General features: G+C 38.4%; 1 protein-coding gene across 3 annotated transcripts; it reads right to left on the reverse strand.

Moving 5' to 3' along the window:
- Positions 1 to 4,110: 4,110 nt before the first annotated feature.
- On the reverse strand, positions 4,111 to 26,719 carry C4H12orf4 (chromosome 4 C12orf4 homolog). Of its 3 annotated transcripts, none has more exons than XM_059816420.1 (15): positions 26,660 to 26,719; positions 25,038 to 25,232; positions 24,624 to 24,769; positions 23,056 to 23,237; positions 21,289 to 21,388; positions 21,073 to 21,194; positions 18,711 to 18,817; positions 17,769 to 17,966; positions 14,333 to 14,440; positions 13,122 to 13,190; positions 11,353 to 11,555; positions 6,288 to 6,345; positions 5,133 to 5,200; positions 4,816 to 4,942; positions 4,111 to 4,152 (listed from the first exon to the last, which is right to left on the reverse strand). In XM_059816420.1, the coding sequence occupies exons 2-15, from the start codon at positions 25,213 to 25,215 to the stop codon at positions 4,142 to 4,144; spliced, it is 1,677 nt and encodes a 558-aa protein (XP_059672403.1). In that variant the 5' UTR covers positions 25,216 to 25,232; positions 26,660 to 26,719; the 3' UTR covers positions 4,111 to 4,141. The 3 variants fall into 3 exon arrangements, with proteins under 3 accessions (XP_059672403.1, XP_059672400.1, XP_059672402.1); XM_059816417.1 differs by lacking the exon at positions 26,660 to 26,719 and adding an exon at positions 25,846 to 25,875; XM_059816419.1 differs by lacking the exons at positions 4,111 to 4,152; positions 4,816 to 4,942; positions 26,660 to 26,719 and adding exons at positions 4,949 to 4,978; positions 25,846 to 25,875.
- Between the last annotated feature and the right edge of the window lie 45 nt (positions 26,720 to 26,764).

Genomic DNA, 26,764 nt, shown 5'->3' on the forward strand with positions numbered 1-26,764 from the left:
CCAACCCAAACCACTCTGTGATTCTGTGATTTGCTATGAAGCTACAGACTTTGCCGATGGAGGGGTATCACCCCATGGGGCCTGTCGGAGCTGCCCAGTGCCTGTTTTGCCAGCAAGCACGAGGGGAGCACAGCTTACAACCGATGAACCGAGCCCATCCGCTGACCACACGGTCTGCGATTGCTAGACTTGCCTGCTGGGTTTAGTCCATTTAGTACTTTTGCTAACAAATAGCTTAAGCCATTAGCAGGTCAAAATCTGCTCTTCTAAGGACTGCTTCACGTACAGAACGCTGTCCTGTGGCTGGAGGTAGTCCCTCCTTTCTCTCAAGCGCAGCAAGTTCTACAAGGGTACCCAGCTCATCACTGCCCTGCTTCTGATGACTGTTGTGGCTGGCCTCTGAGTGCTGCTCCTTGTGATGCGCGTTTGCGTTGTTCCACTTGCTTCTGAACGTTGGGGTAAGATTACAACTTTGTGTTTAAACGCTACTCTAGCATAAAGTCAAGCCCTTGAACTCACACAACCAGAAATAAGGTTGTTTGTACTTGTGTGTAATAATATATTCTTCTAATTCTGTGGCTCCACAGGACCACAATTCTGTGGTTGCTGCTGACTTCTACCACATCCAGTGAAGTAATAGATTTATTTTTATGCAGCACTGATAGTCTGTCCCGATGCCTCTGTGAGGCAAAGATACAAGGAGGAGGATGGACATCTCTTTACACTTCTGACCTGGTGTGAATACCAGGGAACAGCACTGTATTTTTGGATATAGCACAGGCAAGAAATAAATGTGGCACGCAAGGCTAATGCTCAAAATACTACACAAGCATAAACTTTCCTCTAATGAGAGGAGAGTGAGGCACAGATCAAATGCATTTATCAACTTTTAAGCTCACAGAAGTAACAGAACTGGGTTAGAACTTGTAATCTTAGCCATAATTTCCTCCTTTAAATTATATCCCCTCTCCATAATCACATTCTGCAGCTTCAATCATCTCATACAATGGGAAAAGTTATAAAATACCATCTTTCAGTTGTGCTTCGTTAACTTAGATTCTATTGTCCAGAGGGAAAGACCTCAGATGCGATTCTCACCTCTCTGGGCAGTGACATCTACTACCAGTGAAATTTCTTGAATGACAACAGGGTAAAAGCAGTCTGGTCTGTTTCCCAACTGTCTGCATTCTCCTCCTCTATGTAAGCAAACAGACACAGATCGTACAGCTGAAGACAAGAGGCTGAAGGTCGGTGAGCTGTGCCCTCGACAAATCGAGACTCTCTACATTATTTTTTCCTTGTAATAACCTCAGTTTGGATTCTGTGAAGGGCACCTGAAGTTTATACTGGTCATCATGAGTGGGTTAAAATAGCTAAACAACAGCATTCACTCCCCATTTCTCTTAGTGGCAAGAACAATTTATTCAATATAAGCCACATGTACAATTTTATGCAACGTTTTCAAGGCATTAAATACCATCATCCTTCCAAGGAATGCCATGCTCCATATACAAATAGAAAACCTCATGCCTATTGAGTCATTTTCCTCCTAATCTCAAATAGCTTCTCAGGACCCAAACAGAATTTCTCACGTGGCTTTACCTCATGAATTGCAGCCTGTACACTGCTATTCTGCACAGCTGCCAGGTGCAGATCAAACAGAAAGTACAGTTTAGGTCATCCCACCTCTATAGTCCGCTTTTCTACAGAGACAGCTAAAAATCTGTTGTTAGCGCTACTTCCTTGGGAATAGATATGAAAAACGGGAATAACAGACGTTTTATCAAGAGTCCTTTAGACAAAGGTTCAGTCTGGCAGGCCAGTTCAGCATTTACAAGGGCGAGGCTTCAGTACAACTTAAAGCAGAACTGATAGTTTTCCCATGCCATTCCTACTACTTTGATTTTCCAAAACCTCACCACTAGAGCTTGTTTGTTCTTTTTAGTATCGAAGAGCAATGCTGAAAAGTTCGTATGTAATCTGCTGATGACTGAAAACACACAGGTTCAAAAAAATGACAGGCAAAAAGCTTAATTATTTTCTTAGAAATTACTGGCAGTTTTGCACAAGTGATACAAATGGTGTCTTTGCATTTTGGCAAAATAACAGGAGAATTCAGGTATAATTTTTATTAACAAAGAGTCTAAAAGTATAAGCAAGATGATTTGCTCAAGAATTTTTGAGCGTTCCACCGGTTGTTTTTCAGTAGATATACTGACTGAAGAAAAAAGATAATAAAAGTACCAAGTACATAACACGGACCCTTTTTCACAACACAGATAAGTCTCACAACTTAAAAAGGAATACTTCTGCCACCACACCTTTCACAAACAGAATAGTGGTCAGAGCACTTGCTTTTCTGGGACCAGAGTTTGATTTCAGCTTAAGGCCAGCAATGTAAAATGAGCTCGAAGAGGATTAATCCAGCTCCTTCTAGATGAATTTACATCCTTCTTTTCTAGAACACCAAATTAGGTCACGTTATTCGCCTGATTCTTCTTTAGAAGCTGCTGGCAGAGGAAAAGAAAGCATCTGACAGTTCAGCAATAGAGGTATCCTGGGTCACTTACATGGCTTCTGTACAGCGTGCAGGACTTGATAAAAATACTAAGAGTTAGTTAATTACGTGGCTACTTTATAAACGTCACGAACTTATTAATATTATACTTATTATCCTCTGTGAGAATTTTAAATTATGCAGTTTCCCCAGAACAGAGCTTTGCAATCTTCACATTTATCAAACTAAATGATGATTTAAAAAAAAAAAAAAAAAAAAAAATCACACTGAAAATAGAAAATAATTTGATTTTTAGTTGGCTTCCAGAATTTCCGGTGTTCAGGTGCAGGATTTCAGCAATACATAGAAAGAGACTTCAGGTTGAAAGCCAGCCCTGCCAGGATCTTCATGCTTCCTGTGGAACAGAACCATGGGCTCCAGAAAGCTGCCAGGGACCTTGGCCACACCAGCTGCTCTGCTGCGAGCCTGACTCTTCCAGCAGCCCCCAGAACCCCAGGTTCAGGCAGGACTGTCCCTGTGGCCAGTCTCTGCATTGAAGGATTGCTGCCAGCTGCCTCGGTCCACGGCCGAGTTCAAAAAGCCTGACTGTCCAAGATGGGGGAAAAGCAGCTCCCAACCTCCCCTCTGCCCCCCATCACGGGGAGGGGGCTTTTTTAATTTTTTTTTTTTTTTTACTGGATTCAAGTTTGTCCCAAGAAATTTCATGGCTGCATCTTGAGCTGTCTCCCCAGCGTTTCTAATTAGATTGTTTAGTCATAAACCATTAATAATTAATAAGCAGCAAAATATACCTGTACAGAGTCCAGAACACTATACTGTTCCTATTAAGTTTTTCATCTGACAGACTTGTCAATGTGAAATCTTGAAATAGAGCAAACAGTTAACATAAAAAAAAGGAAGAAATAATAATTAAAAACTCTAATTGTCACAGGTTTTTTTTTTTTTTTTTAAACACTTCGTGATTTACAAAATGCAGCAGGTTAAATGCTTGTTGCATGTCTTTCATTTTGTAACAGTAAAATGGTAAAATGAGGTAGTAATAAATTTTATTTTGTGGTCACTGTGACCCTGGAAAGACAACTGTGACTAATTACGTCAAAGTTATTCTAAGGAGGCACCTGCATTGTTCATATTTTTTTTAAATGTCAGTGAGCAAATTCAGAAAATGTTTTTAAAACTCAACAACCTAAAGCCCACCCAGAAGATCCTATTCCTACCACAAGCTCTTATTCCTACTACTAAGCATAAGAACCACTTGTATTTCTGTAGATTACATACAATAAGCTACATTGAATGTCTTTTGGATAAAAGGTGAGGAATTCAACATTAATACTCCACTGAAACACAAAGCAAGAGGCAAAAATCAACTGCTAACACCCAAGTACAGACAGCATTTATCTTTTATTATGACAACATGATTCTTGAAATTGCAAAAAAATACCACTTCACTGTCATCATCCCCCAGAAGAGAGACATTCCATTCCAGAATTTCTGTAATCTCATCCTTTGTCAACAGGACACATCTTACTGCTGCACAAAATTCAGTGCTTAGAGGTCAGAGTCAATGTAGAGGATACTCTGAAGATTTGTGGAAGCATATTACTCAGTTGGTAAAACATTTCCTCAGAAATTGTCTGGAAAAAAGTTTAAAAAAATACACCAGTAAACTTTGGCTGTTTGCTGTAGTTTGGAAGAATTAAGTCTTTCTCAACTTTGTTTCTTGACATTTAAAAGAACTGCTGTTTCTCAGACAAAGACCACAAAGACCATTTTCAAACTATGAATTAAATAGAATCATAACACAATCAAAAGGAAAAGATCGACGTAAATATACGAACAGTATTTCTAGGTGACATATCTGTTTCCAGTAGATTTCTTGTTCCGGTGATGGATTATTTCTGCCTAGCGTAAGCAGGAGAGTGCTGTTTGTTATCTACAGGACTCCTGCTCTCTGAATTCCAGAATTAGGTTCAGCTTCACTACTTAGTTTGTTCTTGGCTTCCTCCTTGCTCAGCTGTTTACTGCTTTGTGAAGAAATACACGTTATTTCTTTCCTAATATAACTCTGATTTTTATATTACTTCCAGTACTGTGTTTTAGAACAAACAGAACTTAGTGCTGGCCACCTTTGGAAAACTTCCTGTTTCTGAAGGTCAGCTAGAACTTAAAATTAAATAATTTCAGAATCTTAATTACAATTAACTTCAAATACCTAGAGTCATTAATGACTGTGTGGAAGCACAACTGAACTCAGTGCATATTGTTAGACAATATGACCAATAAACACCTAAACTTACGTAATGCAAGGTTAGCCCATCTCTTCAGAGTAAATAATAGCAAAGAAGCATCTCTTTCAAAGGTGATGTATTCACTGTTTGTAAAGGTGAACTTCCCAGTTTGAAATTTTAGCATCCTCAGAAGATACTACAGGATATCAAAAAATGTAAGCCCCTCTTACACCTGTTTTATAGGCAAGGGACCAAAACCACAGAGATTAAGTTAAGCTCACACAAAAAGAGCAGGGCATAGCAAAGAAATCAAAACTAGATCTGCTGACATTTAACTTCTTGTTCCAACAGTCTCCCACATTAGATATCAACTTGGTTTAACCCACCTGTGGTACCAAGAATTGCACTGTCCGAGAAATTCCTCCATCCCACGAGGCCATTTCCATCATGAAACCTAAAAGACAGCATTCGTACTATATGCATTACCTGCGCAATCTTCCCCGTCAATTACACTGTTATCAAGCGGTGAGGGAGTTTTCACACACAATTAGGTTTTTAACTGCCTTAACTAGGGATGTCATTAACCACATTTAAATCAGACTTGGCCAATCTCCTGACTGAAATCTGCTTTAACTGGAAAATCCCATGAGGAGTTATGGAAAAAAATGAATATACCCTTGAAGAGCAGAATAACCAGTCCTACCGTACAGCAGAGTGCTAGCCAGCAGAAGCAAGAGCTTTCTCCAAATGTGTGTTATGAGTTTTTTCAATGGCTTGCTTTCATTGAGAAATAGCTCTTTCCTTTAGCTCTGATGCGATCACATCCACATGAATGAGTACAAGCCTGTTGCCAAAAGTACACTGACAATCTGGCAGCAAAAGAAACTACCTGGACTTACTCATATGGAAAAAGCTCAGCACTCCTTTACTGCTCAAGTTACGATACGGCATTTTTATGCTAGCATTTCCTTATAAATGAACTACAAGGTCCACAGGAACACGCTAGTTGCAAATAAGGATACACAGAAAAATACTTGTTTAATGAAAGCGGCTATTTGGATGATAGTCCATTGTGAATTACTAAAGGTCACAATAGGAAGACATTCCTCGAGTAGGTGGTAGAAAGAACATTAATACTACTAACATTTTAAATACTCTACATGACTGGTTCAAGTATTTAAGTGCAACACACAAGAATGCAGTAAATACTACTACTTGAAAAGACAGAAAACCAAGCTGAGTCATGAGGACTTTCTAGCAAAGAGATGAATTAGCGTATAAACTAGTCTTGGAAAAATGTGGGGAGTCCTCATTGTTTGAGGCAATCAAACTACAAGACACTGGAAATTACACTGTAGAGAACCACCAGCTGTGGTGCTCCTTCAGAGACCGCTCAAAGCAGCAGTAAGGGCTTTTTATTCTACTGTTTATGTTTAACATTTTTAGTCTCATCTTTTTTTGGGAAAATATACAGCCTGAGCTAAGGCTGGATGACACCAAATGCAACACAAAAAACCCAGCTGAAGCATTCACTAACATACCTTTGACACACTTGAATACAAGCTCTGCCCTCTTCAAGCACCATGGAATGGTCATTTCCTGAAAATGAATAAAACAAAAGCCTCAGTGCCCAATGGATCTAACCAACAAGAGCAGCAGGGAAGTTATTAAAAATAATACATTTTTGCCATAGAACCACATTTTCCCATCAGGTATTCAAGTAGCATAACAAGCCATGAAGAGGGATTCAGCATTCCAGAGTATTCTAGGCAGGTGGTAGATACCTCATAGGTGACCGTAAAAGCTCTGGCACTGCTTATGGGTAGGAGAGCCCAGTGCCAGAACAACCCGTAATATCTAAGCTGAGATTTTGAATACAAATATTCTTGACAATCCTATTAATGTAATTGGAAATGGGTCTATTTAATTCCTCTATGGAACTTCAGAAAAATGTATAATACCCAATGGATAACTGTCAGATTTGTACTTCAGCTAGCCAAAGACAGGCTCCTAACCACATCTTAGCAGCAGTTAACTGATGATTCCTAGCTGTTCTTGATGATTCTGGTTAAGGTTTATTGGCATACCTACTGCCTTCAGTAAAAGCCTTGTCTCTTAATACTTGAACTGGAAGAAGCCCTTCTCCCCTAAAGATGCATTTATGTTAAGAGTAAAACCAAACAAAATCCATCTTCATCTGATGGAGGAGTTTTAGATATAAACAGGTATCAAATTCTTACCTAAATACCCAAATGCGATATGAAAACCACACTGCTTTAAGATATCTTAAGACATGGCTACAAGCACTGGTCTAAATAATTTAAGTAACAGTTTAAATGCTTTAGTACATGAAACGTTCTTTGGCTGTATGCTACAGGATTAATTATATCAAGATGAATATTCCTACTCAGAGACAGAATGACTGTCACTGTAAACACTTCTCAGAAAGAAAATAGTACCTGTTTGTTCTGATGTACTCTTCAACATCAAAATGAGCACTTTCTGGCTGAATACAGGAGTATAGACACGGAAGCAAATTTCTCATTTATGTACCTTTTCAAATTTACACTTTACATCATTTTCTATTCAGTAAAGCCAGCCTTTATTTTGCAATGCCAAACACTGTGCACTCTGATATTTTCAAAGAACTTAATTTCAGGATTTTAAAAAAGTTATCTGAGAAGCAAGGTTACCTAAGAACGCCAGCTGATAACACTGAAACAGTATACTGAACATGGCTGCATTAAACAACTACTGAAAGCCGAAGTTCCTACTTAGGTGGGAGTATCTCCTGCCACCCCCAAAATACGTAATACGTTAAAAACAGCATAAGCTAGAAATGACTTTTCAGAAACCTTTCTTTCGTAATGTAAATCACTGCATCACTAGGCGCTGCTTTTAGGGTATACAACATTTTAATCAGTCAGAACAATGCTGGACAACATTTTTTTTCCCCTCCATTTCTAAGCTTTCTGGAAGAAATACTTGGTCTTTGTTATAATTTATCTGCCTATGTGTGCTTTCTGTCACAAGTAATGTAGGCGTGTATTGTTAGTTTTAATCACTGTTTTGGCTTAGGTAAAAAACAAGTGTCTAAAAAGAAAGGTCCTGGTGCTCTGAAGGCAACTCAGGAGTACCTTGCGTAATCAATAAAGGGAACTAAGCCTTAAAAGGACTGATTGAAACAACAGGATATGACACTATTCCTTGGACTATTTCAGAGGAACATAGATGTTATACCTTGTGGGCACTCAGGGAAATAACAGGTTGAATCCAGAATCTCACTGCGTGCCAGCCACAAGAACTGAAAATGACGCAGTAGTGATTCAATTCTAATCCATCTTCAAAAATGTAAGTTCTCATGATTTTGCCACGTTATCAGGGTTTTTCTCTATATGCAAACTAAGTAACAGTTGTGAAAATGATGAAGGATTGGCTAAGTACCAATTCAAAATACAGTGCAGGGGATAGGAAAAAAAAGCAAACACCCCATCTCCCATAGTGAGTTTTGGTTAATAGCGTTCAAGCAAGTAAAAAATCGCCTGGGACTTTTGGTTTTGTTCACTTTTGAGACCACACCTCACTCCTTTTTACGATGCAATGATTTGTCATCAAATTAGGATTTCCTCTGCTTATTTAAGACGTAAAGAAAGGCCAACTTCACTGGTTAGAAAGATACGCTGCAAACCTTTTTATTCAAACAAATTTGAGACAGACTCACTACATGGGGCTGCCCCTTTTATAAAGCTAAGGGCTTGCATCTTTGCAGAACAATGTCATAACCAGGTCATGAAAACACTAAAGTCCATCACTGTCTTGTGGGACAAAGATTTCAAACCAAATTTCAATTGTTAATTTCAGTAAGTTAAGAATTAGCAAGATGTTTACTCAAAGTATATCTATGCAAATCCTAAGCACTGTATGAGCAGCTATACATTTAAAGGCAGGAAACTCCGATGAGAAATATTTGAGGTTAACACACCACCCATCAATAATCTCTCTATATACATAAACTACATTCATAAACATCTGTCACACAGCTTATACTCCCTTCATTTATGCTTTTTTCCAAAATATTTTTGTCTTAACTTATGGTAATAGAGACAGCTGCCTGAGATCCCTGAAGAGTCACATTTTCCTCTGTGTTGCTGTGTGGACAGCAGCAATGGCTCCTACGTTGACACTACCAAGGAAGTGTGCCAGCTGTAGCATTTCTGGACATGCCACACTATTAGAGCCATTTCATTCCCCAGTTTATATCTCATTTTATAATAGATTCAGAACAGTGATCAGACAGTAACGTCTCCTGAATTTGAACTTGTCTGCTTTTGCCTTTCTCAAGTATCAAACCCAGTTTCTTTCCTTCATTTAACTTAATGATCAGAACAGAGAAATCTGGTTTTGTTGTTCTCATCATAAGAAAAACTAAGGAAAACATAACTCCTAACTTGTTTTCATAGAAAAAAATAATTAACTTTATATGAAGGTCCAATAATAATGAAATGTAATGGCTTCATTAGGATATACTCATTACTCTGTGAGGGTATAAACACCACTCTTCCATCCATAAAAAGAAGAAAACCTTTGGGAAAAGCTCAGAGAAAACTGATGATGAATGCCTGTCACAGTGAAGCATGCAAACATCTCTGCAGCTGTGCTCCTGGTTAACCACTTTACAAAAATGTTTTTATGTAGGTGGTAAATGCAGATTCAAAACCGGGGCTGCTGAAGGCACCAAATTCAGGTTAACTTTCAGAAATCTGTTATTATTCACTTTTCTCTCAACAACAAGTTACATATGCGCATGTTTCAAATGAGGTCAGCCAGCTGCAAAGCACTGTAATAAGCAATGCTGCTAATGCAATTCACACAATGCAGTTTTGGCTAAACATACACTTACCATACAGGTCACTTTCTGCTTACTCTGCAAAGAATGAAAACTTAATATAAAAGGTAAATAGTTTTACCAGGACCTTTTCAGAATCCAGGGCTAGATAAGAAGGTAATTCTTCAGTTTCACACATCCTGGCAACAACACACTCTCAAAGCACGTTGAACACATGGTCTTATGCTTTACTTGTGCTTTATTTGTAATTTGAAATATGGATACGCAAGTGAAAGCTAAAACTAACAAGGTTTGAACAAAAAAAGAAAAAGAATATAGTCAGATGGCAACGTGATTAAGAAAAATGGTTAATAAATTTAGGAAACACAGTAACTGGGTCCCATGAGTAACCCAGGCTGCTGTCCTGCAAGTTGATTACTTGCATTTGTGCCCAAAATAAGGTCTTGATACCAGAGGTGAAAAATTTGAGAAATAATATATAAAAATAGACTTTTAGGAACAGATTATATGAAAGGATATCCTTTAGAACTTCATTATTGGACATTTTTAACTCTTGGATTGCTTGCACTTTCACAATAATAGACCCTGATCTTGCAAAAGGGGGCTACTTCTACACTGTCTTCCAATCAAATTCTGTTATAAAAAACCTCATTGTAGGTAATCCACTGGTAATCCACTGGTAAGCCTTTATCTTGCTATGAGTCAGGCACTTTCAAGGAAGGAAAAGCAGTATTGAAATCTGCGAGTGAAAAATCAAAGGGTTATTAAAAAAAACCCGTAACAGACTGTAATTATCCATGCAAGGGTATCAGTAATGGCAGTATTACCTTATTTTACTAATTTCTTTGAGTTTATGGACTTTTCACCTCCTAAGGAGGTGAGGCATATGGCTGTACTGCCTGTCCACTGCTTCTCTCCTGCCTCCCCACCCCCTTTTCTTCTCTGCCAGTACCTCGTGAGCCAGATGTGCCAGAGGAAAGAGGTTGTCAATGGTATTAAATTATTACGCACTGTGAAAAGTTACAGTTGAGTAAGAGACAAGTTCTACACATTAGTGTCTCACTGAAGAGGAGAACAGAAAAGCTCAGCACAATCAGTAAGCACACTTCTACCTACGGAGAGCCTCAGCACTATGCTGCTTCTTGCTCAGCTGGTACTTGGGGGACTTAAAGAGGAAACAGAGACAGAAATTAAGTATTAGGCAGTGAAGGAGGAGACAGTTCAGAGCAAAGGTGAAATGTGATTGCTGCTGCGTAGGACTGAATTAATAGAGAGTGGAGTTTAGGGATACAGAACTCTAAGCCAAGCCTTGCTAGTTCTGCTGCTCATAAAACTTAGTTTTAAGGTTTTCTAGCTAGCAACAATTAAAACTGGGGATCTGGTATCACTATTGCATCGGCGACTCTGAAGATACAGTTTCTAAGCAAGACCTGTTGCGAGAAGACATCCAGGCATATAGTCCCATCTTTCATTAATACTTGTGCAACTGTGCAATGAGCTGGATCAAGGAAGTGAAGTGTCCAAAATGAGGGGTGGGAATAAAAAAACCAAAGTGATTCAGCTGGCTGAAATGTGTTTAACTGGTTCAGTTCCTTAATCTGGGTCACCATATAGATATGAGTGTAAGCACAATGATGTGGCAAGAGCATGTGACTGGGATAAACTGTCCCGTTCGGCTTAAACCAGCAGGAAATGTACCCTTTGCAAAAATCACTTTTGTTGCATCCTAGAAGATAAAAACAAACCAAATCTTTACTTACTTCTGACATATCGTGCACCAATAGGAGAGGAATACTAATGGTAGTAATGTCATGTGTGCAGCAAACTTTGAGAATGTTTCTGAGTCCCATGATTGCAGGATCCCGAGCAGTTATGTTACCGGACCTTACGTTATCATCCACACAGAGGTGAAAAGCAACATGAATTTCAGAAAGATTTGAATGGCGTGTGATGTAGAATTCTCCTACAGAATAATATAAACCAAGAAGGCAAGATATCACGGTAGTGATCTGTACTGAAATACAATTGTTACACAAAGTGAGGATAGGGTCAGCTAAGACAAAAGGCAAATACAAATATTCAACAGAGATCAGAACACATACATAGCAGATAAAAAAAGTCAGAAACCAGCTGATCTAAAATCTCTTGGAGTATCATTGTTTTACGTTCATCCTACACTCACTTCCCTGCTTTGATGAGTTTCACAGGCATCACGGACACCTGGTAATAAGACATAACAGTGCCAGTACAGGCGGATATGATCTATATATAGCACAAAACAGAAAAACAAACACAGAGGAGGTGTAATACTGAAAATATATAATGTAAGCACTGAATTGCAGACAGATGTGGGAGGCGGAAATACCAAAAAAGGATGGGTTAAAATAAAGGATGCAAAAAGTCTGTGGAAAAAGATAGTGGGTTACCTAACAACTGAGATATGCCCTGGAAGACAAAAGTATCAATGATCATTAGAATATAAAATAATTCATAGTAATGGGAAGATTAGTTACAGAGTTGTTTGCAACAAGTTACCAAGACACCTTGTTGGGGGTATTTGTAGACTTCGTATTCATTTATCAAAGGTAGAGATAGAGTAAGGGCCAGTGAAAGGCAGGTCTCCCCATCTTACCTTTCTGCTGGAGATGAGCAGCCTACACTAGAGTCAACAGAAAAGCAGGTACGCCACACCCCTACCGTTTCAGCCAACAGACAAACATCTTTCTTCAAACCTATTCTCACTGCTCATTGAAGTTAAGATGCTACGTTTGTACGGGGATATCTGAGGAAGGGGTATGTACTCCTTCCTCATGGCTGCTAAGGAGGTAGTAACGCCCAGCAACGACCATCTAAGAGTGATAATACACAAGCCACTGCAGCAAGATTCACCCAGATTTATCTGTTAAGGACCCAAGTTGGTTTATAATCCACTTATACTAAAAAGATCTAAGACAATCATGAAAGCGATTTTAAGAAGCCCTCTTACTCAAGCATGTGTTGTATGGATTTAACTCCTCCTCCCCCTTCCAACTGCGTTCATCTTCAAATTTTGCAGAAGCTTTCCTTACTAAAAATCACAACATATACAGAAGATACTTCCTCTTTGAGAGGAATGGATTTGCACATTCTTGAAGTTAAAAAACACATTCTAAAATGCTTTGCTGCATCACAACAGTGACACATATATAATTATTTTAAAAAATAAAATTATTTGCTAGTATTTAAGTTTCACCTTTCCCCGAGATGCTCAGAGATCTTTTTTTCCACCCTCATATTCTGAAAAGAAATTTTAGGCCTCGGGAAGTTAAGTGATTTGCCCCAAGTCACATGATGCAGTGGCAGAGCTGGGAATAGAAACCAGATGTCCTGACACCCAGTTCTCTGCCTTAGCCACAAGAACATCCTTCTCCTCTGATTGAGGTCAACTCGGATTCAGTTTATAATTTATGCTCTGACTTTAGAGCTAAAAATGTGCATCCATAAAACACAATTTGCTTTAAGAAAATGGGAAAAATGCAACGGAACTCACCTGGCAAAATATTTGACTGGTTTCGTTCAATATTCTTTAATTTATCTTCATTTCCACTACTTTTGTTTTCTGTTTATAAATACATAGCACAAATATTAAACTTATCATCTATTAACTATGCTTTAGCATGAAAGTTTGATGTACTAACATGGTATCTGGCTTGAATTTTTACCATAAAGCTAGCATAAAATCCCCAAAAAGCAGGGGGATAGACAGGAAGCGTTTTTGCTGTCTTCAATAGACACTGAACTGAATCCTATCTCAAATCCTTAGCTTTGTTATTTAATCATCCTACAATACCTCTTCATCTGGACAAAAGAAAACACAAAATTCTCAAACATAATCCTAAACTTTCCAAATTGCCCCCACAACTACATAGTACTTTGCTATTGCTTTTAAATAATGTAACTATTTAAAACAAATTTGTTCCTAGTATTACAAGAACTTTTTTAAAGAGGTTTACGTAAACCAGCAGTATAAAAACAGCTTTCAGTATTTTCCTCAAGACTACAGCAATAGGCAGGTTCCCAAGAAAACTTGTTTCTTTATGTACTCTTAGGAATCTATTCATGTTACTGACGTATTTAAACCACATAAGTAGTTCTCTGCAGGAAAAACAAAATTTCATGATGTACAAGTACTGCCTTAACACCATGTGGTCAGAAAATTTCACAGCCATTTGTACATATAACTGCAAAGTAAACCATTCACAAGGATTTGGTCAGCACTAAAAAGCATACACATTTAGTCAATTTATTATTCAGTTTTTAGTGTTCACTTTTAAGGAAGGGAAAAAGTTGTAACTCCTCGTCTGCAATTTTTAAAGCTTTACATTTAAATAGAAATAAAAAAAGTCAACGCAGATAAAGTCTGCATGGCTACAGGCAGTTTAAACTGCAGAAGAAAGCACAATGACCCTATATACATCCCATGCTGTTGAAGTGTGATCAGAACCTAAGGACTTATACTTTTTTTTTGGTAAGGTATGTCTGTTGTAGCACCAAAGACATCACGTGAACATGCTGTCTGTGAAGAGACAATTTCATGCAGACTTCTTTTATCAATAAACACGAATGTTCCATTTTATAGATCAGGTAACTGAAGAAGAGCGAAATCAACTTGCCCATAACCATAAACATTCAGCTGACCACTATTCTATTTCAAGGAAAGTAATTTTGGTTGTCACCGACCATGATGTCTTTTCAACTTACTGCTACGATGTGCTCTGGCCTTAAGTACAACCTTCTGGACAATTTCAAGCTGTTCTTGAATTCCAGGAAAATGGAAATCCGTGCATTCTTGGCAAACAGTTGCAAAATCTAGGAAAAAAAAAAAAGATTAAAATCCACGTCATGAGGCTGTGCTTAGTAACCTTACATAACTCTGCTCTACTGTTCAAGCAAGGCCAGTTATGAGGGCAATCCCCCCCAAAACCAGACAAAGCCCTTCTGTACTCCACTTAAAATTCTAAAAATTTTATGGCAGAGTGGAAACATTTTTTGAAAGAAGTTAATTACTTGAGGGGGGCGGGGGAACTTGAGTGCTGTTGCTCTTCAAACAAAACCACCCAGACCAAAAAAACCCAAAATGACAGCAACAATATATGTGCATTAAATCTAACTGTGCTTTAAAAATGATATCTTACTAATAACAGTCCTTCAGTCTGTGATACTTTATTAAAACATACAAAATAGAGACTTCCAACAGCAACAGTAGCATTCCAGTTTGTTTTGAAAAATGAAAGCTATTAATGAAATTCATAAACAGTGTATCTGGAAAGCTGGAATTACAGTTCTTTCCTTTTAGTTCTCAAAACACAGATCTGAAAGCTAAAGAAAAGTGTCATCAGCTGAAAAGAGCTGCAAGTTCCTTTTCCTGATAAGCAAGTATTATGTCGGACTTGGAAATATTATACTGACAATTAGGATCATACTGCCTCTGTGACTGGTATTCTAAGCTCCTTATCCTAATATCCAGCCATCTCTCGAAGCAAGTCAACGGGAGCCAAAACAAGCTATTAGCAAGGAGCTGGACTATACTAAGCAATTGCTACTTACTTCCCGTTTTGAGGTACCTGCTCTAATCCTCCTTAAAGTTCTTAATGTACTCTGCCTATCTGGAGAGCACCGTATACTCCTGTGAACAGCCTGCAACAGGAACAGGCAGGGTAGAGAGAAAAATCTTAATGTATTTTATCTTTTTACATATCACAAAAATCTATTTTCAAAAGGCTTTAATAAATTCTGGTGTTCAAAACCAAGGGAGGAAGAAGCTCATATTCCAAAAGATTGTGTCTTCTGTGTGTATCAACACAAAATAGGGTCACATTTTATTTGAAACAAACAAATGAAAAATCTCTTGTATTTAAATTAAAATTAACTTTAATTTTAGTTTATCATTTGTCTGAGTGTGCTACACCTACTCAAAACCTGAGTCACGGTAGCCCTACAAAGTTCTAATATAAGAGACTCTAGCTAGGCAATTCATAAAGTATATAAAGAAACTATTCATCTAGCTTAGAAAAAATAGTCTGAATGAAATGAGCATGTTGAAAGTTCATACGTAAGTTCAACTTTCTGTTAAAGGCTGTTTTCTAGAGATGTGTCCAAACCCAGTTTCAAAGGTATATTTTGCTAGTTGCCGTTCACACATTGTAAGAAGACAAAACAGTGCAGCTATGGTTTTCCATCTTGCAAATATCTTGGGTACATCCTGAATTTTGAGACAAACGGAACCATTTTTGGATAATAGATTTACCAAAGATGCAACATCAAAATGTTGCAACAGAACCAACAAAATACACTCGAAGAAGCACATTCTCAAGCTTCCTCAGGATAGAGCTGAACAAACAAGGTCAACCAAGAAAGTTGCAGGACTTCGTACGACTGGAGCCCCTCTCCCTTTAGCACTTGCCGAGTGATTGGTGTTGCTCAAAATAATGTAAAATGCTTGGATAAACAGCGTGCTCACATGAAGCTCGTTTACTCCAACTACCTTTGAAAATCTCACAGAGGTTTGAGGGAGCTTTTAGCCCATCACAAAATAAAAGCTGTTAGGTTTGTATTTTTCCCCAGGTTTGAAATGGAAGCAGAAAATCGTTTCTGCACTTTCATAACCCAGAAATTTAGACTGCATTACCTCTCTATTTAAACAACAGCATCAATGCATTATTTAAAGGTCTTCTATATAGCAGTTTTATGAACCTTTGAACTCCCTAGCATATTTATTTCTTAAAGAGCCTTTTAGGAAGGAGAATTGGTTCTGGCTAATGCTCTTGCAACAAACAGCTTTAAGAGTTTAAGAACAAAGTCTCCTCTCAAAGGTGTTTATTACTGCTCTTCTGCCAGAAGCTACCACTCTCACCACAGAGTGGACTTAAAGAAACATGCCCAAACCTCAGTGGGCATCTATAGTGGTTTGGGGTCTCAGTACAACCGGACGTTCACTGATGGTTTAAAGTAATATATCCGACTAGGTCGGAGGAGCTGAGACATTCATTTCTGCAACATTTTTAAATGAATGGTGGTACAGACAGATGTGGAACGTGCCCACAGTGAAGTTCGCTGAAGTCCCTTCAGAACTCAAAGAAATCAAAATTTATTGAGGATTATATTTTAAAGATTGTGATACAGTCCCTTATTTTCACCTCTACTATGGCTACAAGATCCAACTGGTGGCAGGAAGATGCAATTTTGTGTTTAGCAGTATTACTTAAATGTCCGTCTTCTCTTACCACCTAAGGTTTAGTATAAAAACAAATCTTCTCTATTTGTTATTAATTTAAATATTTAAAGCTGTGAAAAAAGTAACTGAAAATGAGTACAAGTATGAAATAGTATTGTCAGAATTAAGCAACTTGGAAAACATAAAAACCACAAACACAACTGCAATTTTTACTGGTACACTTCCCTTTCCTTCCTGCTACAAGCCTGATTCCGTCTCTTTTCAGAGAATATCAACCACCAAATCTATTTTTTTAATAGCACGTTAGAATAATGACAAGTAATAGTAGCTCCAGTCAAAAAGACATTTCAAGTGTAAATATTTTGGTATTAAACTTCAAGAGGAAGGTGGGAAAGTCAACCATGTGGTTCAGAGAAAGCCTCAGTGACCAAAATCGGAACAGGAACAAACACATATTTCATTGGTTAACCGTGATACAAAATACCTTCATCATAGTGTCCAGTTACTCAAAAGACAGGCACTTAAAATGGCTACTAATCATGCTTTCCAGGAGTAGGCAAGCAATATTCCTATTGTTCATTTCTAATGGAATTAGTAGTGCTGCAGATATCTAAAGTACATGGTATTTTTATACATTTACTTATCAGTTTAAAATCTCAGCGTATTTCTTTTTCATCTTCGCAAATAGGTTTCAGTGTGCCATGCTGACATTGGAGACTTAGAAGCCCCTACAGATAAGTCAGTCTAAGGCAGGGGAATCAACATTGAAGTGTCCACTCTTAACATGTTCCTTACTCAAACACAAAACCGAGGAAAGAGATGAGAGATTCAATACCATGTCCAAAACGTTAAGGTCTCCAGTAAATTTTAATTTTACAGGGAGTATTTTTTGTGAGAGAAGACAGCAAGTTTTTAAGTGACATCCATTTTCACTGACAGGATATACCCCATTAGAGGGCTCACCTCTTTTGATGCCGCTATATGAACTGATACGGTTATCTACCAATAAAACCAGGCCACAGAGAGAAGTTGAATAGAGAGACATTGCGGTTTGAAGTCTGTGAAGTTTTACTCCACTTCGATGATTACGCTTATGTTTACAGAAGTCCAGCATATCGGCTCTCAGTAGTCTCAAGTTATGCATGGTCTTCAGCTGAGCTCCTGTATGGAATAGAAATTATTTTAACACATACAGTAAAAGAGGAAACTCAGGATTGTTGTTAAAATGCAAGGGATCAAAGTGCCCCCCTAAGTTTTGTGAAAAAGAACTATAAGGGAAATATAATCAGTAATACTCAAAAAAAGTTCTTAACCACATACTCAATTTTACATCCATACCAGCAATTTACAAAATAAGAGTAAAAATGCAGTATTTCCACATACTGCCACAAAGCAAGGCTTATCTATACCTGAAATAAGCCTTGTTCCCTATCATAAGGCTAGGGAGGAAATACCAATGCAGTCAAAATAGACAGTGTAAGAAGTCTCTACCGCAGAAACAAAAAGTAAAAATTGTAAGCATCTATTTTTCTGTTAATTGTTTGTGGGAATTGAATTTAATACCCACATTTTCTTACCAAACATAAGAAAAGTTAAAATATGATTTTTAACCGCTGTGTGTTTTGATGTTAGTGTGCTTTTCTACACCTAGCCACCTTGCTAGAGTGAACAAAAACTTGCTTCTAGAATGTTTGCCATTAAGTGTATTTCAGGTAGCTAGATACTGTTTGATACAGTTTATACCGTACCGTACTTCTCTTATATAGGTAAAGAACAAATACAAACCAATTACAAACTATATATATAATATACATTGACAGTTAAATACTGTAAATAATACATGGCTTAGATACATTATTTATTAGCATCTGTTATTATGTTTGGTTTTGGTGTCAGTTTACTTACCCAAGTGAATAGTAAAACTTTCTTCTAACAGCCTTTGCTCTTCATAAATTCTTCCATTTCCTTCTCCAGATTCTCTCAGTTGACTGGGCTGAACCTTAATTTCATCACTGAAATAATCAGAAACGTACTGAAAAGTTTATCCTAATTTTTGTTCAAGACCAACAGTATTTTTTGAAAGCTATCCAAAGTTTTCTCAGCTACTCTGTGGAAACCAAGAGACTAAACCTGTTTGAATGAACTCCACTCATCTGACGTTTTACCTTTCTGGTGTGCAATATTCCAGGTGCATCCCAGCAGGACGAGTAGGCTCCACTGTTAGATTTACACTACCTAGCTCATTTGTAAAGCATTCTGAGATTGAGAAATAAAAATAAATCACAATACCTAGTTATAACATAATAAGAACATAGGAATAAAAGGAAAAAAATTGATTCTTCTCAGCCTATTTATAATAGCCAAAACCTTATTTATGAAGTTACTAAGTAAAACATTTCTTCCCCCCTGCCCCCCCGCAACAGGAGGTTAAAAAAAGGACAGTGTTCAAACTAGCAGGAAATATTTCAGATATCAGTTTTCATTTTTTCCCTATATTTAACTGTCTGGTAGTAAGTACTGTTTCTGCTACATGAAAGAACATGAACATCTCTCCAATTTGTTTCTGCATTAATGAAAAGTTTGTCTCTGTTTTCAAAGTGTCTAATCTTCAAAGGTATTTCAAAGGTGTTTTATAAACTTGCAAGCAATTCCACTAACTGCAAATGCCTAGTAACAAGGTAGAACTGAGATATACCATTAGTAAATATATACACACACATATAAGCAACTAGATGCATAAAGATACATATGTGTGATATATATATATACACATATCTATTTTATGTCTATGTATGTGCGTAACACACACATTTTTATATCTCTCCCTCTCTCTTAAAGCTTTAGTTGCCCTACTATAGGCTACCTGTGCATTATTTTCAAATGCATTAGGGACCTATAGTTTTCAGGACTCAACACAAGCAGAGAGATCACACTTTCTGCCAGTATATGCGAGTACAATGCTTAAAATGCTATCACTTCACATCTGTTATAAGCATCCAAGATTATGAAGCCAAAACATCCTCTCTCTCAGAGGTCCTTGCCTGTGGACCTCTAGCAGCCCATTTCTTCTAACTTTCAGCTCTAAGCAACTTCGCCTTGGTTGTATTTTACAGCAGTAGAAGGCCACAACATGGGAAGGGGTTCTTTGATAAGTATGAATAGCCTTTGTAATTTCACTGTCTTTAAAGCCTCATGGAAATTATCAACAAAGCTAACACAAAAATTCTCTGGAAAAATATTTTAGAATTGGGCTTAGAGCTTGAGCAGACTGTCATTACTGCAGTGATATTTTACCTGGTCACTAGGTTAGAAGGAGGCCAGCTTGCTTGTGAGCTATGCAGCCCTAGGACATTCTGGGACTAACATGAGAACTGCAAGACTTCCAAAACATGCATTCACAGACAACAAAATCCTGAGGAAAGCAGTGAGAAATCTAAACATGCAGCATCATCTTCCAATATATTTCCTCTCCTCTCTCTCTTCCCTCATGTTCCATACACCCGGCTTCCTTATCTCACAAGGAAACACTTAGAGAAAGTGATGAAGTATTTCACACTTTATGATCCATGCCTGTCTCCTCTTATCATTGGCAGCCACTTTGTTCAAAGCTGTTGTGTTTCCCGTAAATTCCTTACTGCATCCACCTAAATCTACTCAGACAGGCTCTTCTACTTACGTGAGGCATGAGAAAGCATCAGGTTTTACTCCTTCTATTTTCCTATTAGTAGCAAAGGGGCTGGTTACTAATGATAAAGAATAAGGATCTCCCCAAGTTACAAATTCTGATCTCCCTGCTATTTCCTCAATCAGAAAGCTTTTCATTCAACTCTCACAAGTGTTCACACTAAAAAAATCCGTTTATTTTAAGCTGTCCAGTGATGTATACATAAGAAAAAAAAGAGGCTTATTAATTCAAAGCATGTGATACTGTTACCATTTATTAAGCTACAATCATTCTGCAGAACGCCCTTAAGTGGTAACAGAAAGCCTTGTGTTAAAGACATTGTAAATAAAGGCAAAATAGGAGGAAACCCTATTCAGCTCAAGTTGTAGTTTAGTGCATTACAACGCTTCCTGATACAGAGAGGTTATAACATCACACAATGAAGAAACTCCTAAAAATGCAAATATGTAATTACGATGGTTGATTTGCCTTTGATTTGCTTTGATTATCCCATTAAATGGCTAATCTGAAATAAAGATTATATTAAAGCAAGCCCTTTGAACTATTACAGATGGAAGTAAGCATCACAGAGGAATTAAACACCTGATTGAGCTGTTGTTCGGATTCTTTAGGTCCTGATGAAGCTTTATCACCCATTCCTGATATTCCTGCTTCTGGATAGCAGTAGACTGTTTTAATTCATTGGTCCATTTGTTCTCCAAATCCTAACAAGAGGACAGTGATAATTTGAGTGGTTTGGGTTTTCTTTTTAAGACAATTATTTGCATGACGTATTTTGGTTCACTGAACTTAGCTTACCTGCTGAGATTCAAAATGCTGAGCCGCTAATGAATTTACATCTTGGTCTGTTAGTGATTTCCCCAGCTCCTGCATCACCTTATCCATTTCAGCTCCTTGTCTGAAAGGGAAGCAAATGTAGATTTACAACAAGCAATACTTCCAAAAAACTGGCAGAAGAACACCCATTATTGTTGATACAGTTAGCGATACAATGATGAGTTGTATCTGTCAGGTGGTCAATGCTCATCACAAGCAGAGATACAACAGCTGCAAGATAAGTCATGCAGTACTCTGTCCACCTGCTCATTCTGGAATTCATACATTTAAAGTCTGTCCTCACAGATATTCAAAAGAAGGTATGACAGTATCTCCAGATACTCCAATATAGCACTTCACTATCCTTATCATTAGAAGAGTTTTTGAAATGGACATCCTCAGTCCCTTGCTTTCCTCCCACCACAACCACAGCTGATGCAGACAGGTGAACACCAGGAAGGAGGCCAAACACACCTATTTTTAATAGCGAGATGAGCTTCCAGCTCAAACTGCATTCAACAAGGGGACCTGGCTTTAAAGGGCTGCCCTGCTATCATCAGTTCATCCAATACCTCGTCCTTCCTTAGTCTTCTTAATCCCTGGCTTCACTTAGTCTTTCACGTTCAGCCCTTTCTTCAGCAAGGAATTGATCTACCCTAGCACAGATTTAGCAATGAGTATCCACGAAACAAATTCAAGTTGAGGGTCAAGGATTCCAGGTCAGCTCCTGTGTAAACAGAACACCACCTACGTTCATCTGGGATAGTCTCAGCTGCCACCAACATATGGAGTTTCTTGATTATGACAAAGAGATATGATAAATTCCACCAGAGTCAATACACAGCTATATATCCCACTAGAGCTCTACATTACTGCTCTTAGGATTAAGTGCTCTTCTCAAGTGTGCATCTAGAAGAAAGAGTCAATAAGCAGCAAAAAGTTTTGCTAACACATTATTGGCAACATTTATCCCCAAATTAAGAGACATGCAAGATTCAGTCTCGAAGAAACTACATAAACAGGTATGCATTATACAATGTGCGCTTAAACAAACACAACTCAAGAGGAATATTGCCACTTAGAATGCTAAAACATACTTACTTAGAATATTCTGGCATCTCACAAGCTTCCCTAGCATTTAGAATCTATACTGTATCTATATTTGTGCGCATTCATTTTCCTTAACCTATTTAGTCTCGAAAAGAAAACTTCATATTGTATGTGTTCCCTCTTGTGGGCAAAGCAGCCAGCTGCAGCTATTGAAGCTTACTCAGAAACTCGGGATCCCAGACAGACTTTCCTAAATTTCAAATTCAACAGTTTCTGACTTAAAGCTGGTTCAAGTCTTTTGCTCATCTTTTTACCCCATGGAACTCCCAATTTTTCATTTAAATTACATCATAACAAAGGCAAAACACGGTACGTACATATACTTTATTTTCTAGATATCCTAAGCGCTTTATGCTGCTGTACCACTTATGACATGAATAGAACAATGGAAATCAAACCTTATATTACTTTGATGGCCTTAGCTTTTATTATTTTCAGTGACTGAGGAGAATATAAGATAGCTGACCCTATCAATGTAGGCTAAGTATTATATGACTTTAAAGAGGGAAACATAAAACTAAAATAGGGCTTACATAGATAAATACAAGCTGACACATGTTGTCCTATGAGTTGTTTACACCCGATGGCAGGCACCCCTATTTAATAAGATAGAAGAAATAAAAAGGAAAGAAGGAATACCTTTCCCGTAGTTTTTTCAGTTCCACGTCTCTTTCACTTATTAATTCTGAAATACTAACAAAATAATTGTGTTCCAGGTTTAACAGCATTTCAGAAGCTGGAGAATGTATCAGATCATGATAAACATCTGCAAAGTCTTCATCCCAGCTGGTTTCTTCAGGTTTTGCATATTCTAACATTGTCTAAAAATTATAAGAGATTTTAAAGCACATGGTACCTTTCGGGACATATAAGGATCCCTCATAATGGTGGGGCAAAATCAACTGGGCATGCACACTGTTGCACAACCTTCATCACACAAGAATTATCTTTCCTAATTTGAGTGTTCTGTATTGTGCTTTAGCTTTAACATTTTCTCCCTTCCCATATTCTTTCTCTTTCAAAGCATCTAACAGCAGAAACATTACGGTTTTGACTATGTGAACAATTACTAATTTTCAACCATCACCAACATGGAAAGAATAATAATATCTACAACAATATTTGCAACTGATGAATTTTAGATAGGGTCCAAAACACCAGTTGTTTTTTGCTAGAAAGGATGACTAACCTCTGCTGCCGCTAGAATTTGATCAACACTGATTTAAGAAGAGCCATTTTTATTAACCAAAGAATGGCCCAAAGATGCCAGTTTTGCAAGCTCCTTTATACTGAAACACTCCTTACATTTGCAATCATTCCCACCAGTTTCAGCTGACAAACTGAGATTGTGTCATTGAAGTCTAGGTTAGAAATGTTGAGAAATGATCTAATCCTAACCCTTGCACTCAAGCCAACCTATTCATAGAAACCACTAGCACACAAGACTGTAAACTCTTTCAATGTTTTATCACATTCCCATGCTCACCCAATACAGATATTTCCTTCTTAAAAGTTAAGCTAATTTATTTTGTTGACGTTCATTAAGGCAGATGATTTGCTTCCAATTCTCTTTGTAACAGAAGAATGTTTTGGAATTTTTCACAACGTTCTTCTACGATAAGCAAATTCAATTCCTATAAACTATTGCTCAAATGCTGCAGTTTCTGTCATTCTTTTTTTCCTTTTAGCTAGGACTCCTCCAGGTCTTTTGCATTCCTCTATTTTGAGGATCACATGCAAAACTGGACGCATTACTCCAGCTAAAGCCTCATCATGGCTAGATAATGTAACATAGTCACATGAACTCAGAAAATGAGCTGAAAAGTCTCTCCCAACTATACACTTTCTCTTTGGAGTCTTCATTGCTATTATTGAGATTTTAGGACAGGACTACCACTTTACTATCTCTTGCTTTGATTCTAATGCACCATAACCCTTATGTCTATTTTTGTTTGAATATCACTAGCTTTTTACCCGTCCATTTTGTATCTTTTGACTCTACTGAATTCAGGAAAAAACGGACTGAGAATTTGTAGGATGAAGACTTAATGATCAATTTCAGACAAAAAGAAAAAATTGCAAGCATTGATCAGCAAAAGTGAATTTCAGTGTAATTTTGCATCTTCACAGTTGTGATTCTGTCTGTACATGCATGCACAGTCTCATAAAGCAAGTCCTGAATATTAACTTTTCAGCCTTAATCTTACCTCTTTATAAGCTTTAGCCCAAGTATCTGCCAGCTGGTTTATGTCTACTTTTCCTGATTTCACTGCTTCCAGAGCCATTTCAGCTTCTCTATCATAATCTTTTATAGTTTCTTCTTCTATGAACTTATTAAGAGATTGCTTCAGGTCTATTATAACAAGAAGAGAATGGTCCATCAACAAAACATGCCAGTGGAAGTATCAGTAATCACCTAGGAAACATACAAATAAAGGTTTTCTGAAAACCTTTTACTTGGGCACCTTACTTGCTAGTAATTTCCTTTTCTGTTTTGCTGTTCTAAAACCAAATTTTTTAAGACTGTTCTAGTAAATACCCTTCTTTTGGTTTCTTAAAGCAGGTTATAAGAGACTGGTGGACATGGATATACAAGACTAATTTAAGAAATCAGTTCTTACCATTTTCTATGAAGCATGGCAGATTGTGCAGAAGCATTAGACGCCCATGCAAATGACTAACATTCTCTTGCACAGGGAATTTGAGAGGCACGGTAAGCACTAAACATTGGTTTCCAGCATTGAATTTGTACACGTAGTCTCTCTCCCTAGTGCAGGTCTTTCCTTTATTAGGCTTCATCTTCTTGAGTCGGTTGCCTGCATTAGAAATGAAAATAACATGAGTTACATTCTTGTAAGATCGTAAGTAAAAAATGCTAACTAAAGCCATGGCTTTGTTAGTAAGTAACAGCTTCTGGCAAGAAAACTTAACCCCCCAAATTTTTCATAGATACTCACCTCAATTTTGACTTCCAAAGATGTAGGTTGGAACTGAAGCATAAATACCAGTTTCCAAAACACTGAACGCTTCTAAACTGTAACTGAGTGTATCAATATATGAATTTGGGTAATTACTCTTACAAATTGCAATACAAGCCTCCTGACTTAAAGCCAGAACCAGGACAGAAGGAATCCTCATAAACAGCCAATTTTAACTGAGAGACTGTAACTGCTGCCATGCGCGTCTCAAAATCTGAAATCCTTCACAGTGCATTAGGATTTTATTTCTGCTTTCCACAGGTGGTAGACTGGGGGCGGGGGGGGGCAGGGAGCAGAAGTTTGCAATCATTTTTAGAAAAAGCTTACTTTGTTATTTTGTAACCTGCTTTAGTACAGATTGTCATTATTTTTAAGTAATACCGTTAAAAACAAGCCAAAGAAAAGCAAGAGAACTGTCTACAGGATGAAAATACAGGACAGGCGCACATACCTGTGTCAGTAATTTTTCCTGCCAGGGCTCCTCCACTCATTTACTTTCCTCTTTTTTGAGCTTTACCTGCAAAGCAGGACGTATATAACTCTAGCTGAAATCTCCCCAGTCAAACCTCCCCCATGCTAAAAACCACGGTCCAAGGAGAAGAAAAGCAGGAAATGAAAGGAAAAAAAAAAAAGTGTATTTACCACAGCAAAATTAATGGGACCAGCTTATAGTTTTGGGTTGGGTTTATTTTTTTTTTTTTGTGAACAAACCTACGTGTTGGAAACGGATTAAATGAGTCAAGTTACAAATCGCCTCACGGTAACAACAAAAATCTCAGGGCAACCAAAGCTAAACGGAGGCGTTCTCCTGACCCCATCACGGAGAGGTATTTAAAGGGCACCGCTTCGAAATACAAAACCGACGAACGTCTTTCTGCGACCCCCCGACAAAACAAGGTTCAGGGGTGAGGAAAAGGGCGGGACGAGGTGACGGCCGCTGCCTCTGTCCCCCCAGCGCAGCGGAGCCGCCGCTCTGCCCCGGCAGAGAGGGCCAACCCCCCTTCCAAAACCGGCGCCGGTGCCCTCAGCTCCACCGCAGGCCGGGGGCCCGTGCTACGAGAGGCGGCATTACCTCCCGTTACTGAGAAAGCAGAGGCAAACCTGGCGGCGGGAGGGAAAGGCCTAAGGCCTCCCGACCCCCTTCACCCCCCACCCGGGAAGGCTCCAAAACCCGGGGGTAAACACAGCCCCTCAGCCCGTAGGGACGGGAGCCGCTTCCCCCGCCGCGAAGGGCAGAGGCGGCGTCTTCCTCCCTCTTCGCTCACCTAGGTCCCGGGCGGGCAGGTGAGGGGGCGCGGCGGCGCCGGGAGGCTCGGCCGCTGAGGAAGGCGGCGGCGCCGGCTGGTTCCCGCCTCCCCGTTAGAACCTCC

This window comes from Gavia stellata, chromosome 4 (assembly GCF_030936135.1).
Source record: "Gavia stellata isolate bGavSte3 chromosome 4, bGavSte3.hap2, whole genome shotgun sequence".
NCBI classification, from domain to species: domain Eukaryota; kingdom Metazoa; phylum Chordata; class Aves; order Gaviiformes; family Gaviidae; genus Gavia; species Gavia stellata.